Source organism: Mizuhopecten yessoensis, unplaced genomic scaffold, assembly GCF_002113885.1.
Source record: "Mizuhopecten yessoensis strain PY_sf001 unplaced genomic scaffold, ASM211388v2 scaffold5141, whole genome shotgun sequence".
Classification (NCBI taxonomy): Eukaryota; Metazoa; Mollusca; class Bivalvia; order Pectinida; family Pectinidae; genus Mizuhopecten; species Mizuhopecten yessoensis.
In genome coordinates, this window is record NW_018405900.1 from 567,070 (window position 1) to 587,742 (window position 20,673).

At 37.1% G+C, this 20,673-nt stretch overlaps 1 protein-coding gene across 1 annotated transcript; it reads right to left on the reverse strand.

The window, feature by feature from the left end:
* Positions 1 to 7,339: 7,339 nt before the first annotated feature.
* On the reverse strand, positions 7,340 to 14,123 carry LOC110450272. The gene is made up of 3 exons (XM_021497726.1): positions 14,042 to 14,123; positions 8,570 to 9,669; positions 7,340 to 8,251 (listed from the first exon to the last, which is right to left on the reverse strand). Exons 1-3 carry the CDS (start codon positions 14,121 to 14,123, stop codon positions 8,036 to 8,038), a joined length of 1,398 nt encoding a protein of 465 aa, XP_021353401.1. The 3' UTR covers positions 7,340 to 8,035.
* Positions 14,124 to 20,673: the final 6,550 nt, after the last annotated feature.

A 20,673-nucleotide genomic window follows, 5' to 3' on the forward strand; every position in this document is an offset into this window, starting at 1 on the left:
CTACTGGCATAAACATCAGACCATACAGTGTATAGTAAATACAGTGTATACCTTACTGACATAAACATCAGACCATATAGTGAATAGTAAATACAGTGTATACCTTACTGACTTGAACATCAGACCATACATTGTATAGTAAATACAGTCTATACCTTACTGGCATAAACATCAGACCATATAGTGTATAGTAAATACAGTGTATACCTTACTGACATGTACATCAGACCATACAGTGTATAGTAAATACAGTGTATACCTTACTGACATAAACATCAGACCATACAGTGTATAGTAAATACAGTGTATACCTTACTGACATGAACATCAGACCATACAGTGTATAGTAAATACAGTGTATACCTTACTGACATAAACATCAGACCATACAGTGTATAGTAAATACAGTGTATACCTTACTGACATAAACATCAGACCATACAGTGTATAGTAAATACAGTGTATACCTTACTGACATAAACATCAGACCATACAGTGTATAGTAAATACAGTGTATACCTTACTGACATAAACATCAGACCATACAGTGTATAGTAAATACAGTGTATACCTTACTGACATAAACATCAGACCATACAGTGTATAGTAAATACAGTGTATACCTTACTGACATAAACATCAGACCATACAGTGTATAGTAAATACAGTGTATACCTTACTGACATAAACATCAGACCATACAGTGTATAGTAAATACAGTGTATACCTTACTGACATAAACATCAGACCATACAGTGTATAGTAAATACAGTGTATACCTTACTGACATGAACATCAGACCATACAGTGTATAGTAAATACAGTGTATACCTTACTGACATAAACATCAGACCATACAGTGTATAGTAAATACAGTGTATACCTTACTGACATAAACATCAGACCATACAGTGTATAGTAAATACAGTGTATACCTTACTGACATAAACATCAGACCATACAGTGTATAGTAAATACAGTGTATACCTTACTGACATAAACATCAGACCATACAGTGTATAGTAAATACAGTGTATACCTTACTGACATGAACATCAGACCATACAGTGTATAGTAAATACAGTGTATACCTTACTGACATAAACATCAGACCATACAGTGTATAGTAAATACAGTGTATACCTTACTGACATAAACATCAGACCATACAGTGTATAGTAAATACAGTGTATACCTTACTGACATGAACATCAGACCATACAGTGTATAGTAAATACAGTGTATACCTTACTGACATAAACATCAGACCATACAGTGTATAGTAAATACAGTGTATACCTTACTGACATAAACATCAGACCATACAGTGTATAGTAAATACAGTGTATACCTTACTGACATAAACATCAGACCATACAGTGTATAGTAAATACAGTGTATACCTTACTGACATAAACATCAGACCATACAGTGTATAGTAAATACAGTGTATACCTTACTGACATAAACATCAGACCATACAGTGTATAGTAAATACAGTGTATACCTTACTGACATGAACATCAGACCATACAGTGTATAGTAAATACAGTGTATACCTTACTGACATAAACATCAGACCATACAGTGTATAGTAAATACAGTGTATACCTTACTGACATGAACATCAGACCATACAGTGTATAGTAAATACAGTGTATACCTTACTGACATAAACATCAGACCATACAGTGTATAGTAAATACAGTGTATACCTTACTGACATGAACATCAGACCATACAGTGTATAGTAAATACAGTGTATACCTTACTGACATAAACATCAGACCATACAGTGTATAGTAAATACAGTGTATACCTTACTGACATGAACATCAGACCATACAGTGTATAGTAAATACAGTGTATACCTTACTGACATAAACATCAGACCATACAGTGTATAGTAAATACAGTGTATACCTTACTGACATGAACATCAGACCATACAGTGTATAGTAAATACAGTGTATACCTTACTGACATAAACATCAGACCATACAGTGTATAGTAAATACAGTGTATACCTTACTGACATAAACATCAGACCATACAGTGTATAGTAAATACAGTGTATACCTTACTGACATAAACATCAGACCATACAGTGTATAGTAAATACAGTGTATACCTTACTGACATAAACATCAGACCATACAGTGTATAGTAAATACAGTGTATACCTTACTGACATGAACATCAGACCATACAGTGTATAGTAAATACAGTGTATACCTTACTGACATAAACATCAGACCATACAGTGTATAGTAAATACAGTGTATACCTTACTGACATGAACATCAGACCATACAGTGTATAGTAAATACAGTGTATACCTTACTGACATAAACATCAGACCATACAGTGTATAGTAAATACAGTGTATACCTTACTGACATGAACATCAGACCATACAGTGTATAGTAAATACAGTGTATACCTTACTGACATAAACATCAGACCATACAGTGTATAGTAAATACAGTGTATACCTTACTGACATGAACATCAGACCATACAGTGTATAGTAAATACAGTGTATACCTTACTGACATAAACATCAGACCATACAGTGTATAGTAAATACAGTGTATACCTTACTGACATGAACATCAGACCATACAGTGTATAGTAAATACAGTGTATACCTTACTGACATAAACATCAGACCATACAGTGTATAGTAAATACAGTGTATACCTTACTGACATGAACATCAGACCATACAGTGTATAGTAAATACAGTGTATACCTTACTGACATGAACATCAGACCATACAGTGTATAGTAAATACAGTGTATACCTTACTGACATGAACATCAGACCATACAGTGTATAGTAAATACAGTGTATACCTTACTGACATGAACATCAGACCATACAGTGTATAGTAAATACAGTGTATACCTTACTGACATGAACATCAGACCATACAGTGTATAGTAAATACAGTGTATACCTTACTGACATGAACATCAGACCATACAGTGTATAGTAAATACAGTGTATACCTTACTGACATGAACATCAGACCATACAGTGTATAGTAAATACAGTGTATACCTTACTGACATGAACATCAGACCATACAGTGTATAGTAAATACAGTGTATACCTTACTGACATGAACATCAGACCATACAGTGTATAGTAAATACAGTGTATACCTTACTGACATAAACATCAGACCATACAGTGTATAGTAAATACAGTGTATACCTTACTGACATGAACATCAGACCATACAGTGTATAGTAAATACAGTGTATACCTTACTGACATAAACATCAGACCATACAGTGTATAGTAAATACAGTGTATACCTTACTGACATGAACATCAGACCATACAGTGTATAGTAAATACAGTGTATACCTTACTGACATAAACATCAGACCATACAGTGTATAGTAAATACAGTGTATACCTTACTGACATGAACATCAGACCATACAGTGTATAGTAAATACAGTGTATACCTTACTGACATGAACATCAGACCATACAGTGTATAGTAAATACAGTGTATACCTTACTGACATAAACATCAGACCATACAGTGTATAGTAAATACAGTGTATACCTTACTGACATGAACATCAGACCATATAGTGTATAGTAAATACAGTGTATACCTTACTGACATAAACATCAGACCATACAGTGTATAGTAATACAGTGTATAGTAAATACAGTGTATACCTTACTGACATGAACATCAGACCATACAGTGTATAGTAAATACAGTGTATACCTTACTGACATGAACATCAGACCATTCATCTTGTTTTCTGTTTAAGTAAAAACTGTACATCTTTATCACACACAATCTACATTGTAACATCTGTTACGATCTGATGAATTCATCTTTTTACCTTAATGTTATCCTCAGGTATTTCTAATGCATTCCTGTCTACATATTACGTACAACATCGGTTTGTGTAATATATGTTATGCCTGTGTACTACATATCTTGTCCATGCAGAACATGCTAGATTTGTGTAATACGTGTTCATTTACATATATGTAATTATTTTTTCTATTTAATCTATTTGTTTCTGAATTTATGATTTGATATTTTTCTTCCAGCTAAATCAATCATTACAGTACACATGCTAATAACCGCTCTTTCAAACAAAGTCCACGATGCAATTTTCCGACTCATTTATACCAAATGGTAGACTTTTCATGTTATATCGTATACATATGTAACCTAAAAAATCACACAACGGAAAAATTGACGACATCGTATACCACAATGTTTGCGGGGTATTTGTAATTCTAGCTTCCGGGATATAACAAATGGCTGTATCTTGGTAGACAACAAAAAGGTAAAGCCTGAAGCCACTGCAAAAGTAAGTTTTCCGCCAGTGTCTGGAATCAACATTGATCCAATCAACCACTTACATGTATAAATGGTTCAGAACGAAGCTGATTGTTGGTACCAAGTAAATATTCCCCTCCACTCTTGTAAGTGTATCAAACATGCTACGGTATTTTGTATGCAATTTTTTACGCAAAGAAGATATATAGCCAGATGATGCCTATTTTATAAAACAAAATTGATAAGATAGTTGCCATCCTAATGCCACTTTGGTTTGGTTTGTTTGTGTTTTACGACCTATTAACAGCTACGGTCACTTAAGGATCCCCATCCCAGCCAGAGCAAAACACTAAAGAATTCCACTGTCGTTTTTCAGTGTAAGAGTCACCTGCCCCTGATAACCATTTCGAAAATGTTGTTATCTTCCCTTGAATAGATTGTATGTTGTAAATTATATATATGACTTTTTGAGAATTTGAATTATTATTGGTACAAATGTAAGAGTGGTCTCTCTTTTTTTGTGTATCTTTATCTTTTTTTGTATGATAAGTAAGTCCGCAAGATATTTATTTTTTGTCACCTATATTTTCTTTTCGTTGTCCTAAACGTGTTGCATTGGCACTCAGAATTTTATTGATTCATGTAAAGGGCATTTTTGTTTGTTTTTGTATTATTGTTAGAAAATTACTCATTTTTGTGTGTGTTTTGTTCATCAAAATTTACGTTGTTATTATTTTTTATGTGTTATATTTCTAATAAACCATTGTTGCATCAAATCAAATGTATTTTGTTTCACTTTGTTCCATTGAAAACAAAAATCGAAAAGTAAATCGAAATTTCATATTATCCCAAAAAATCTGAAGAAACTACCGCAAGGTATGGGTTATTGTTCAGAAATGATTTGGTTATGCAATAGCGATGCCGTAGAAAAAAAACACCAATGCCTCATTACAATTTTAGGCGGAGGGACGGCGATCCTTAACGACGTGTCAGGTTTTGGTGGTGGAAAAAGAAAGCCGGAGTTCCCGGAGAAAAACTACCGACCTAAACCATTACCTGGCAACTGCCCCACGTAGGTCTCGAACCCGCGACCCAGTGGTGGAGGGCTAGTGGTAGCAGATTGTAAGACGCCTTAACAACTTGGCCATCGCGGCCCCACCGCGGCCCCACCGCGGCCCACCGCGGCGCCAATGCCACTGTACATAGTTCACCCTATGAGAGTGTCCTCATTTCATTTGGCGAATTCCCATCACCACAACCAAGCCGTTTATAAAACCTCTCCTTCCCCTAACTGTATTGCAATGGCACGCACTTTCCTCCGACGTCGGTTGTCATCCAATATGAAAGGTCTTCAAGAAGGCACTCCGTACTGGTGCTTTTTAAGGCCGTCGTATGTATTTTTAAATGCCACCCAACCCCTTCCAACCCCTCAACTGAGCAACTTCTATTCTGATTTGGGTTAGCCATCATCCAACTCTCCATTTTATTAAAGTTGTATGTTACTTAATAACAGTTTTCCAGTGATGATCCACATGGTTTACATTGGACGGATTGCAAGTTACCAAGTGAATTAAAAACAAACATTATTCTATCAGTTGTACTCCAACATCTCCATTTTTCAATGCTCTTACTTCACACACCCTTTTTTTCGAACTAGATGATGTAAAGTTTCTTCAAACCAGTCCATGCTTCCCTTTTCGTCTCAATACTGCATTTTAACATGTACAGATGCGCACGCTGCAAATAGTATCCATATATAGGAGAGAATTGTACAGGAAGGAAGGACGATTCGATCCGTCAAGTTACTGTTGCCAATTGTTCTTTGTTAGAATAAACTGGTTACATAGAGTGTACAATAAACATACCTTACTTGAAATATCTGGATCTCAATGTTCTTATGTTGGTAGTATCTGACACAGAAAAGGCCCTGTCGTGTCAAATTAATTGTAACGATATATTTTTAAAAAGATAAACGACAGCATTATAGACCCGATCGTTCAAAGGGAGACTACTCATACTTAAAAATAAAGTTCTATACTTATTCATGTTGTGTATTACGTGTCCTTCTCAAATATTGAGTGGAATGCCGTGTATATAGTCGATATTGTTTAAATCGTTATGAGAGATATCATGCATAAGGTCAAAGTAATGTTAAGATGCGAAACCGTGAAGTGTAAACAATCGAAGGTTGAGCCCATTGCAATCGCATTTTTTACAACCTGTTTTTTCAATTTCATTTTTGTTATTTTTTCACATTTCAAAGACATCACAAAACGTTATACAAATACAAAACTTGCACAATACAAACACGCTCATCATTTAGCTTATATACATGTGAACAATATCATATTGCTATTGTACTATTTTCTAGTATTTAAATATATAGTCTATGCATATGCCAATCGCCATTACATATCTGTTTACTATATCATTTGTATTTTTTGTAAAACTTTGTTGACATCATAAATCTTACTGAAAAATGGTAGCCACTGAGTTTGACACACTTACAAGTGAACAGTCTACACAAGTATCTGAGGCACCTCCGTAGAGTCCTAGCAAACCTAAGAACAGGTACCCAAGCATCAGATATGCTCCACTTTGTCAATATTATTAAAATTAGTGAACTTGTTGTTAATGTCTCGAAGCACCCCGTTGGCTAACCCACCCTATAAGTCTGCGGATACAGTTGATAATCCGCGTCAGAATCCAAAATAAAAGGCGGACACATACCATGGAACCATGCAAATTACTGGAGCCTTATTAGAAATTCATATTACGAAATGCAGTCACATCCAAAAAATCTCCATGTGTGCTTCATGAACTACTGTACCACTGATCATTTCTAATGCTATACTATTAATACCATCAGGTATCGGGATTGTGGTCAAGGCAGTTTTCACATCACGTACTCTTATTGTTAGGAAGGTACAATTTTTTTTGTATACCTAACTTGTTATTTGCTTCTATCTAGTTTGAAGTTATGAACAAACCAGTGGGATATCACCCTTGTAATACAAACTTTATTTTATTTGTTGAAAAAACAACCAAACATTCAGTCGAGAGGAATAAACGTCTCTGAGGAAAGAATGACCTGATGCTGAGCGACGATGTCATTCCGTCAGAGCTGGAGACAACTATCAATACCATTATATGAACAGATAGTTTTTCACAAGGTAGGTAAACGATCCGTAAAAATCGAGCCATATCTTAAAGCATTGTTGAATAAAATAGCCGGATTACTCAGTCCTGCAATCACGAATAGAGTCACTTATGTCTTGGTAACGTCCACGTCTATAGTTTGACACTTTTTTGAAGCTGTTCAGAAGATACAAGACATACCTCACTCACATTGGTCAAATTAACGACAGGTTAACCGTTCCTATTAAGTTCCTGCCTAGAAGGCCTCAAGTGCCATTGATTCAGAGACAGCCTACGGGGAAGGTTCGTCTTAAGTCTTACATGTCAATGCATTTGAATACCAAATCATGTTCCTACATTGGGAGACGTTTCAAGCTTAAAGATTATCACATACTTTGGCACAGGCGCAAAGGTTAGTAACTAACAAATGATAACGAGTTCCTAAAACAGGTTGTGCTTTAAAATGCTGGGCTGTGTTCCGTTGTTATGTTTTAATTAAGTAACATTCGAATAAAAACAAGACCAATCTTATAAGGCAACAGGTCGTATTGTGCTCGGTTAGACCAGCACTAAATATGTGGCGGAGACCGATCGTAATCGAAGAGTTTGAAGTCTTGAGCAAACATGGTTTGTACTCTGGCTACCGTAGCTGGCTTTATTTGCCCATAAGCTTGCTGCAGTATACGTGTCCTTTGTATAAACGTCTGGGATTCTGTTAGTGGGCTGGAGCGTATCTGTTTCAGTATGAGCGTTGTCACGCTCTCCGCCCTGAACACCGGCAAATTCTGAGGAAAGAGAAAACAACAGAAATATTTCGAGTATTTAGTTCCCATAATACATTACACATGCAATGAAGCGTGCCACTGTACTTAACCAAATGTGATGCATAGGACGGTAAGATATTCAGTCGTCTGGTTTAATGGAAATAGGCATTTTATCCCCAAGTGACAGAATGTGTCAAGTGAGTTATTTTGAATGGTGTGTGAAATAGAAAGTAGTGTTGACGAAATTAATTAACGTTTATGTGTAATTTAATTTATAATAATAAACTAAACGATCGAGTGTTTGTTGAAATGTAATGTTGTCCTTCAAACCTTCCTCACCTTAAACAAACGTGCCGGGAAGGTCAGAGAGGCGTTTATATATCCCTGAAGCTGTAACACCTGCCAAAGTCTTTCCACGAGAAGTATTTTGGATGAGCAATCTTTTTTATAAACGATATAGTACCACAAATGAGACGAAATCCAAGAAAAAATAGTATCTGTCATGGTTTTACCACGAATCATGTTCACAATGGCGAGTCGCTTCTGCTCGGTGATATTGATAAGTTTGAGGACGTGTTCTGTATCAGAGGTTAGGGTCTCCTGTTTACAAATGACGTCATATCGTACGAAGCATGGATTACACAGGCTCGACACAGGCAAAGTGTGTTCATCTGTATTCTTGTTGCCGAGGCTAACATCCGTTACATAGTCTAAAAACTCTTGGAACGATATGTCAAATCCACAGAAACCATCTCTAATTTTTCTATGATCTTTACCCAGATTCTGAGCCATTTGTTTTCCCCAGATACCTAAAACAAAATACTTGTCTAAATACGCTGAAAAAAGTCTCGTAAATGGATCCCGTGTCACAAGAATTATTTTTAAATCCTGTGAGTTTTGTTTGACAATCGTATCGAGAGTTGCTTCATTTCGACCATGTACACTTTCTCGGTTGACATGAAACATGTTTCGTACCAGGTCTCCATTCTTTTCCAGTGCCTTGACCACAGTCCCAATAAATGTGCTGCCTGTTTTCGGTGCTTTGCAAAATGCAACATTATTGGATTTAGAATAAAAATATAATGGAGCTCTGATGTGCGTTTTTGCCTTCGGTAATTCAGCACATTTCTCGTACAGAGAAGTGTACCTGTTTTCGTACGTCCAAGAAAAATCATGTGACTGCACGGCGACTTGTCCGTATATCCGAGAGGGATCGGGTGTCTGCTTGGTGACTTGTCCGTATGTCCGAGAGGGATCGGGTGTCTGTATGGTGACTTGTTCGTACGTCCGAGAAGGATTGGATGACTGTTCGATGACTTGTCCGTACGTCCGAGAGAGATCGGGTGTCTGCGTAGTGACTTGTCCGTACGTCCGATAAGGATTTGGTGACTTTAAGGAAGACGAGATCTGGATGGTCTTCTTCTGAAATTCTTCTATATCTGCAAGCAATACAGTAGTACAAAGCTTATATTAATATCATTATGGAGAAATTTTCAATTGAAATCCATTCATTTCTTAAATGTCTTTTATGTAAAATTAATATGTTATCTTTAAATATTATGACAAATATCTCATATACAATTTATATATATCTTCATATCCATCCAGAATCGAACGGACATATCTCCTGTTATTAAAAACTGTTCTGAAAGTAAAGCAGGAATATACTTTATGGGTCTAATGATACATTTCCTGTGGTCTATATCCTTTCATAAGGCATAGGCGTATCAGGTACAAAGATCCAAATACTCATATCAAAAATATATTTGTGAACTTTATATTTATAGTAACTGTTGATAACAAAAGAACGCTGCAGCCACAAACAATCCAGATGTTATCTGATTTATATCAATATATCGTTTTTACTGTGGTTATAATTTCCTTTCAAATTCGTATTTTGAAATACAAATATTTTCTCCCAAATACCTAACATGATATCAGAAATTTCAAGTAATTGATCACATACCTACTCAGTTCCGTGGTGCGTTGGAAACACATTGTTTGTGATTGTTCATCCCCAAAACAGGGTTTATAAATTGTCCAACCCTACAGCTCTGTTAATGGATTGTCCACCCCTATAACACTGTTAATGGATTGTCCATCCCTACAACACTGTTAATGGAGTGTCCACTCCTGTAGCACTGTTAATGGTTGTTCTACCCCTACAGCTCTGTTAATGGAGTGTCCACTCCTGTAGCACTGTTAATGGATTGTCCACTCCTGTAGCACTGTTAATGGTTGTTCTACCCCTACAGTACTTTTAATGGATTGTCCTACCCCAAAGCATTGTTATTGGATTGTCAAACCCTACATTACTGTTAATGGATTGTCCACCCCTACAGCACTGTTAATGGATTGTCCACTCCTGTAGCCCTATTAATGGATAGTCCACCACTACAGCACAATTAATGGAGTGCCCACCCCTACAGTACTGTTAATGGATTGTCCACTCCTGTAGCACTGTTAATGGATATTCTACCCCTACAGTACTTTTAATGGATTGTCCTACCCTACAGCTCTGTTAATGGATTGTCCAACCCTACAGCTCTGTTAATGGATTGTCCTACCCCACAACATTGTTATTGGATTGGCAAACCCTACATCACTGTTAATGGATTGTCCACCCCTACAGCACTGTTAATGGATTGTCCACTCCTGTAGCACTGTTAATGGATATTCTACCCCTACAGTACTTTTAATGGATTGTCCTACCCTACAGCTCTGTTAATGGATTGTCCAACCCTACAGCTCTGTTAATGGATTGTCCTACCCCACAACATTGTTATTGGATTGGCAAACCCTACATCACTGTTAATGGATTGTCCACCCCTACAGCACTGTTAATGGATTGTCCACTCCTGTAGCACTGTTAATGGATATTCTACCCCTACAGTACTTTTAATGGATTGTCCTACCCTACTGCTCTGTTAATGGATTGTCCAACCCTACAGCTCTGTTAATGGATTGTCCTACCCCACAACATTGTTATTGGATTGGCAAACCCTACAGTTCTGTTAATGGATTGTCCACCCCTACAGCACTGTTAATGGAATGTGCATCCCTACAGCACTTTTAATGGATTGGCCACTCCTACAGCACTGTTAATGGATTGTCCACCCCTATATCACTGTTAATGGATTGTCCACCCCTACAACAGTGTTAATGGAGAGTCCACCCCTACAGCACTGTTAATGGATTGTCCACCCGTACAGCACTGTTAATGGATTGTCGACTCCTGTAGCACTGTTAATGGATTGTCCACCCCTACAACAGTGCTAATGGAGAGTCCACCCCTACAGCACTGTTAATGGATTGTCCACCCGTACAGCACTGTTAATGGAGTGTCCACTCCTGTAGCACTGTTAATGGATTGTCCACCCCTATATCACTGTTAATGGATATTCTACCCCACAGCATTGTTATTGGATTGTCCATCCTTACAACACCGGTAAGGATTATCTACTCCTACAGCACTGTTAATGGATTGGCCACTCCTACAGCACTGTTAATGGATTGTCCACCCCTATATCAATGTTAATGGATATTCTACCCCACAGCATTGTTATTGGATTGTCCATCCCTACAACACTGTTAATGGATTCTACCCCACAGCACTGTTAATAGATTGTCCATCCCTACAGCACTGATAATGGATTGTCCATCCCTGCAGCACTGTACATGGATTATCTACTCCTGTAGCACTGTTAATGGATTGTCCACCCCTACAGCATTGTTAATGGATTGTCCACCCCTACAGCACTGTTAATGGATTTTCCACTCCTACAGTACTGTAAATGAATTGTCCATCGCTACAGCATTGTTAATCATTGTCCATCCCTACATCACTGTTAATGGATTGTCCATCCCTACATCACTGTTAATGGATTGTCCATCCCTACAACACTGATAATGGAATGTGCATCCCTACAGCACTGTTAATGGATTGTCCACCCCACCAGCACTGTTAATGGATTCTCCACCCCTATATCACTCTTAATGGATTGTCCACCCCTACAGCAGTGTTAATGGATTATCCACCCCTACAGCATTGTAAGTTGATTATCCACCCCTACAGCACTTTTAATGGATTGTCCACCACTACAGCACTGTTAATTGATTTTCCATCCCTTCAGCATTGTTAATGGATTGCCCTACCCCTACAGCAGTGTTAATTGATTTTCCACCACTACAGCACTGTTAATAGATTGTCTACCCCTACAGCACTGTTAATGAATTGTCCACCCCTACAGCACTGTTAATAGATGTATTATTACCAGTATCTAGTGGATCCCAACTTCATTCCCAGCATAAAGAGTTTATAACTTTAGAAACTTTCATAGAAATCAGATATTATGCGAATGACATTGTGGTTTTATTTAAGACTACATGTAGCTTCTCAACCAGAACTTGTTTAACTGCACATTTAATGACTATTTAAAATGTAAAATGAAAACACAAGTTTTTCCATCGTCGTGGCTTTGTGAAGTCATCTTAGCGGTTCTGGTGACGTCACGATGTGATCAAGTTAACATACTACATAACAAACAGTGTTTTTGATGGATATACATGCGATTTCCTGCTTTGAAATTATCCTATTCATAACATACAATGCGTTTCAACAAATCCTACTAAAGTTTCTATTAAAGGAATTACAATAATGAAGAAACACATGAAATAATTATGAAACATTAGACACGTGTGGGTCTATCGATGTGAATGGAAGAATAAATATAAATTACATATTGCATATATCAAATATAAATCATACATTGCATATATCAAATATAAATCATACATTACATATATCAAATATAAATCATACATTGCGTATATCAAATATAAATCATACATTGCATATATCATATGAATAGTTCAGTGATGTCCCGTCGTCCATATAATGATAAGAGGTTTAGAATATAGCATCTGTTAATACATCTCTAACACCTGTCTTCTAAGATGAATAGGAAATAAATAAAAACTACATTGAGCAATAGGCCAAAATATAGTGAAGTACATTTTTATTTTGTTTGACTTTGTGCTTTGACTTACAATATTTAGATATGTATGCCTCCACACTTCAATTTCTAGAGTTTATGAGAAAAATCTATATTTTCTATATTAATAAGGTAATGCTAGGGTTGTCATTCATTTCAATAATATTTTCAATAAACTCGAATATCTATTAATCAATTACATAGGTAACGGCATAGATGTTTAGGTCTAGAATACCGAGAAAAAAATGAAAACAAATGAATTCGATCAATTTAGTGTTAGAATAGTTTTAAAACTATAAAGATATCAAAGACTTCTTGCCCTTATACTACTGAAAATATTACATTATACAATTTGGAAGTATATGCCAATGACGCAAACAAATCTAGTGGTATAAGGTACATGTACCAGTGGGATAGTCTTGATATATAGAGAATAATACATGCCTTTTTCCATATCACACCCAGCATCAACCCGAGACTGCAATATCAGCCCAAGGGCTGATATTGGTGGAGGGTTGATACTGGGTGTGATATGGAAAAAGGCATGTTTTATTCTGTTTATTACATACTTACTTATAAAAGCTACTACCTTATGATCTATTTTTCTTTTGAAATATTGAAAACGAATATTTTTTAAAAGGGGTGTGATACGGGTTTTGCGGGCTGATACGGCTTTTGGGGTGTGATACGGCGAAGGCTGATATGGGTAAGAGCAATTGTGTCGTATCGCATATACAAAAAAAACACGTATTTATTAGTAAGTATGTAATAAAGTGCATTAATACACATAAAATTTAATTAAATATAAAGTACTTACTTGTTTGTCTTTGATACGTGACGTAAACAACCACACATATCGCTATAGAGACTGGCAGTATCCTCCTGTATAGGCCATGCATCTCTTATATCTGGTGAGGCGCCTGTATCGGTCTAATTTACCTTTCAGATGGCTGAGGTATCTTTATTATTCAATACTTGTAGTCCTGATATGGCCCAGGACAATAAACAGTAATAATAATTCAACCTCCTGCTGTGAAGACGATCGTAATACTGTAATACTGTAATACTGTAATACTGTAATCCTGAAGGGACCATTCACAGTCAGTTGTATCGTGATATTTACATATTATACGGCGCCCATTTAATTTAATTAAGTGTCCAATTAACATTGAGGTTTACTGAATAAATAAGACGGAGCAAATGGAATTTAGAGTGGTTTTTAGAATAAAAAGTCAATCTAAAAATAAAAATGTACACGAAACAATGCGAATATTTGCGTGTCATAAGAAATATATGGATTGTTTTTGTGTGTCTAATAAGCAGCATTGATAACATGCGTGACTTATAACACACTCTCTAGCGTGACTAATAATACACTCTCTAGCGTGACTTTTGAGTCATTTATGGCTGCTAAGAAGCATTCATTCTCACTACTATTAATATTTTATGAACACAGACGAAGCTTTGACGCACTCCATGTAGCTAACGGCTTTATGTTCCGTACATTATAAAATGCGGAAGGGTATTGATTTCATATTGTTAAAGATAGCAATATCACTTGATCGTTTTCATTTTACATGGGATAATTCATTAAACGATATTATCTACACAGAAAATACTGACTTCGATTTTTTTGGGGGGGAGAGGGGTGTTTTAAAGCCTATTAATTCGAGTAAACGTGTGCAATAAATTTGCAATGTATTCATTGTTGATCAATTCAATACTATTATATAAACACTTATTCTGAACCACCATCTCACAATACGTCAAGAAATGTAATAATGATTTACAATATCATTTTGACATCACCATGCCACTTTTCATCTAACTATTACCGATTTCGTCATACCTCAATGATGTATCGATGCTACAAAGAAATAGATAACAAGGGTACCACAAAAACACTAATTGAATAATAATGTCTTGCATATCTGATCTACCTAACGAGGGGAGAAATTAACTGTATAAAGAGAAGAGGTTAGCATGTTACTTCTGAGGAAAGGAAAGTTAACACTATATTAACTTGTCAGCTGGTGTACAGGCTTGTCTCTGGAGACAATCTACAACCAACAGCTTGCATGCATGGCTAAAGACAATGATAATTCCGATAAAAATGTCTCCTATAGTTGATTACTAGTCATGCATGTAGGCTCCAATTATTAGGAGACTCAGTACCTTAATGGTTGCCCAAGATGGCATTAAAGCTATCCACTTTGTCATATCAGGTTGACTTTATCAAGAACAATACAGACTCTTCCACATAAACCACTTTCGCCGATCTCTACGTAACAGTATCACTACACCGGACAGCTAACTGTTATTTATATTTCGATCAGTATCACTACACCGGGCAGCTAACTGTTATTTCTATTTCGATCAGTATCACTACACCGGGCAGCTAACTGTTACTTCTATTTCGATCAGTATCACTACACCGGGCAGCTAACTGTTATTTCTATTTCGATCAGTATCACTACACCGGGCAGCTAACTGTTATTTCTATTTCGATCAGTATCACTACACCGGGCAGCTAACTGTTATTTCTATTTCGATCAGTATCACTACACCGGGCAGCTAACTGTTATTTCTATTTCGATCAGTATCACTACACCGGGCAGCTAACTGTTATTTCTATTTCGATCAGTATCACTACACCGGGCAGCTAACTGTTATTTCTATTTCGATCAGTATCACTACACCGGGCAGCTAACTGTTATTTCTATTTCGATCAGTATCACTACACCGGGCAGCTAACTGTTATTTCTATTTCGATCAGTATCACTACACCGGGCAGCTAACTGTTATTTCTATTTCGATCAGTATCACTACACCGGGCAGCTAACTGTTATTTCTATTTCGATCAGTATCACTACACCGGGCAGCTAACTGTTATTTCTATTTCGATCAGTATCACTACACCGGGCAGCTAACTGTTATTTCTATTTCGATCAGTATCACTACACCGGGCAGCTAACTGTTATTTCTATTTCGATCAGTATCACTACACCGGGCAGCTAACTGTTATTTCTATTTCGATCAGTATCACTACACCGGGCAGCTAACTGTTATTTCTATTTCGATCAGTATCACTACACCGGGCAGCTAACTGTTATTTCTATTTCGATCAGTATCACTACACCGGGCAGCTAACTGTTATTTCTATTTCGATCAGTATCACTACACCGGGCAGCTAACTGTTATTTCTATTTCGATCAGTATCACTACACCGGGCAGCTAACTGTTATTTCTATTTCGATCAGTATCACTACACCGGGCAGCTAACTGTTATTTCTATTTCGATCAGTATCACTACACCGGGCAGCTAACTGTTATTTCTATTTCGATCAGTATCACTACACCGGGCAGCTAACTGTTATTTCTATTTCGATCAGTATCACTACACCGGGCAGCTAACTGTTATTTCTATTTCGATCAGTATCACTACACCGGACAGCTAACTGTTATTTCTATTTCGATCAGTATCACTACACCGGACAGCTAACTGTTATTTCTATTTCGATCAGTATCACTACACCGGACAGCTAACTGTTATTTCTATTTCGATCAGTATCACTACACCGGACAGCTAACTGTTATTTCTATTTCGATCAGTATCACTACACCGGACAGCTAACTGTTATTTCTATTTCGATCAGTATCACTACACCGGACAGCTAACTGTTATTTCTATTTCGATCAGTATCACTACACCGGACAGCTAACTGTTATTTCTATTTCGATCAGTATCACTACACCGGACAGCTAACTGTTATTTCTATTTCGATCAGTATCACTACACCGGACAGCTAACTGTTATTTCTATTTCGATCAGTATCACTACACCGGACAGCTAACTGTTATTTCTATTTCGATCAGTATCACTACACCGGACAGCTAACTGTTATTTCTATTTCGATCAGTATCACTACACCGGACAGCTAACTGTTATTTCTATTTCGATCAGTATCACTACACCGGACAGCTAACTGTTACTTCTATTTCGATCAGTATCACTACACCGGACAGCTAACTGTTATTTCTATTTCGATCAGTATCACTACACCGGACAGCTAACTGTTACTTCTATTTCGATCAGTATCACTACACCGGACAGCTAACTGTTATTTCTATTTCGATCAGTATCACTACACCGGACAGCTAACTGTTATTTCTATTTCGATCAGTATCACTACACCGGACAGCTAACTGTTATTTCTATTTCGATCAGTATCACTACACCGGACAGCTAACTGTTATTTCTATTTCGATCAGTATCACTACACCGGACAGCTAACTGTTATTTCTATTTCGATCAGTATCACTACACCGGACAGCTAACTGTTATTTCTATTTCGATCAGTATCACTACACCGGACAGCTAACTGTTATTTCTATTTCGATCAGTATCACTACACCGGACAGCTAACTGTTATTTCTATTTCGATCAGTATCACTACACCGGACAGCTAACTGTTATTTCTATTTCGATCAGTATCACTACACCGGACAGCTAACTGTTATTTCTATTTCGATCAGTATCACTACACCGGACAGCTAACTGTTATTTCTATTTCGATCAGTATCACTACACCGGACAGCTAACTGTTACTTCTATTTCGATCAGTATCACTACACCGGACAGCTAACTGTTATTTCTATTTCGATCAGTATCACTACACCGGACAGCTAACTGTTACTTCTATTTCGATCAGTATCACTACACCGGACAGCTAACTGTTATTTCTATTTCGATCAGTATCACTACACCGGACAGCTAACTGTTACTTCTATTTCGATCAGTATCACTACACCGGACAGCTAACTGTTATTTCTATTTCGATCAGTATCACTACACCGGACAGCTAACTGTTACTTCTATTTCGATCAGTATCACTACACCGGACAGCTAACTGTTATTTCTATTTCGATCAGTATCACTACACCGGACAGCTAACTGTTACTTCTATTTCGATCAGTATCACTACACCGGACAGCTAACTGTTATTTCTATTTCGATCAGTATCACTACACCGGACAGCTAACTGTTACTTCTATTTCGATCAGTATCACTACACCGGACAGCTAACTGTTATTTCTATTTCGATCAGTATCACTACACCGGACAGCTAACTGTTACTTCTATTTCGATCAGTATCACTACACCGGACAGCTAACTGTTATTTCTATTTCGATCAGTATCACTACACCGGACAGCTAACTGTTATTTCTATTTCGATCAGTATCACTACACCGGACAGCTAACTGTTATTTCTATTTCGATCAGTATCACTACACCGGACAGCTAACTGTTATTTCTATTTCGATCAGTATCACTACACCGGACAGCTAACTGTTATTTCTATTTCGATCAGTATCACTACACCGGACAGCTAACTGTTACTTCTATTTCGATCAGTATCACTACACCGGACAGCTAACTGTTATTTCTATTTCGATCAGTATCACTACACCGGACAGCTAACTGTTACTTCTATTTCGATCAGTATCACTACACCGGACAGCTAACTGTTATTTCTATTTCGATCAGTATCACTACACCGGACAGCTAACTGTTACTTCTATTTCGATCAGTATCACTACACCGGACAGCTAACTGTTATTTCTATTTCGATCAGTATCACTACACCGGACAGCTAACTGTTACTTCTATTTCGATCAGTATCACTACACCGGACAGCTAACTGTTACTTCTATTTCGATCAGTATCACTACACCGGACAGCTAACTGTTATTTCTATTTCGATCAGTATCACTACACCGGACAGCTAACTGTTACTTCTATTTCGATCAGTATCACTACACCGGACAGCTAACTGTTACTTCTATTTCGATCAGTATCACTACACCGGACAGCTAACTGTTACTTCTATTTCGATCAGTATCACTACACCGGACAGCTAACTGTTATTTCTATTTCGATCAGTATCACTACACCGGACAGCTAACTGTTACTTCTATTTCGATCAGTATCACTACACCGGACAGCTAACTGTTACTTCTATTTCGATCAGTATCACTACACCGGACAGCTAACTGTTATTTCTATTTCGATCAGTATCACTACACCGGACAGCTAACTGTTACTTCTATTTCGATCAGTATCACTACACCGGACAGCTAACTGTTACTTCTATTTCGATCAGTATCACTACACCGGACAGCTAACTGTTATTTCTATTTCGATCAGTATCACTACACCGGACAGCTAACTGTTACTTCTATTTCGATCAGTATCACTACACCGGACAGCTAACTGTTACTTCTATTTCGATCAGTATCACTACACCGGACAGCTAACTGTTACTTCTATTTCGATCAGTATCACTACACCGGACAGCTAACTGTTACTTCTATTTCGATCAGTATCACTACACCGGACAGCTAACTGTTACTTCTATTTCGATCAGTATCACTACACCGGACAGCTAACTGTTACTTCTATTTCGATCAGTATCACTACACCGGACAGCTAACTGTTACTTCTATTTCGATCAGTATCACTACACCGGACAGCTAACTGTTACTTCTATTTCGATCAGTATCACTACACCGAACAGCTTACTGTTATTTCTATTTCGATCAGTATCACTACACCGGACAGCTAACTGTTACTTCTATTTCGATCAGTATCACTACACCGAACAGCTTACTGTTACTTCTATTTCGATCAGTATCACTACACCGGACAGCTAACTGTTACTTCTATTTCGATCAGTATCACTACACCGGACAGCTAACTGCTACTTCTATTTCGATCAGTATCACTACACCGAGCAGCTAACTGTTACCTCTATTTCGTTCCCTTTTGTTACCTTTCCTGTTCTTTATGCTTCAAACTTATAGGGTTTACATATCGGAGCTGATTTGTTATTTAAGAGATGCTATGACGACTGCTGACGGGAATATTTACGATAAAGGGTTTCAAGAGGTACATTTTAAAAGGGAGTAGCGGCAAGGTTAATGGTAGACGTCATCATCTCTTTGATCCGTGTGTGTGCTATGAACGTCGATATAATTGCCTTGTTATCCGTATTTTCTCCCTCTGTTTTCCCTCAGAGGACATGCAGTTGCTTGAACTTGACCTTATTTGATATGGAAGTTCATAATTTGCCCTAGTTTCGTTGATTTTGATATTTAATATTGGTATTGTTTCCAATTGCTGAAGTAACAAACTTGAAAAAAATTGCACGTATTGAATATTTCGCATGATCCATTGTACATTTGGCGTTGGATTGTATTTTTTCTGTTACTTTCGAGTCATTTTCACGTTCGCAGTGTATACCATAAACTAAATAGGATTTTCATCGAAGGGATCTGTGTAAACTGTAAAGTCTTTTGATCAGAATTAATTGAAGTCTATAAAATTCGACTTTATCCACATTTTTAGACCAAACATCATGATTTATGCAGCGTCCCAATTACTACATA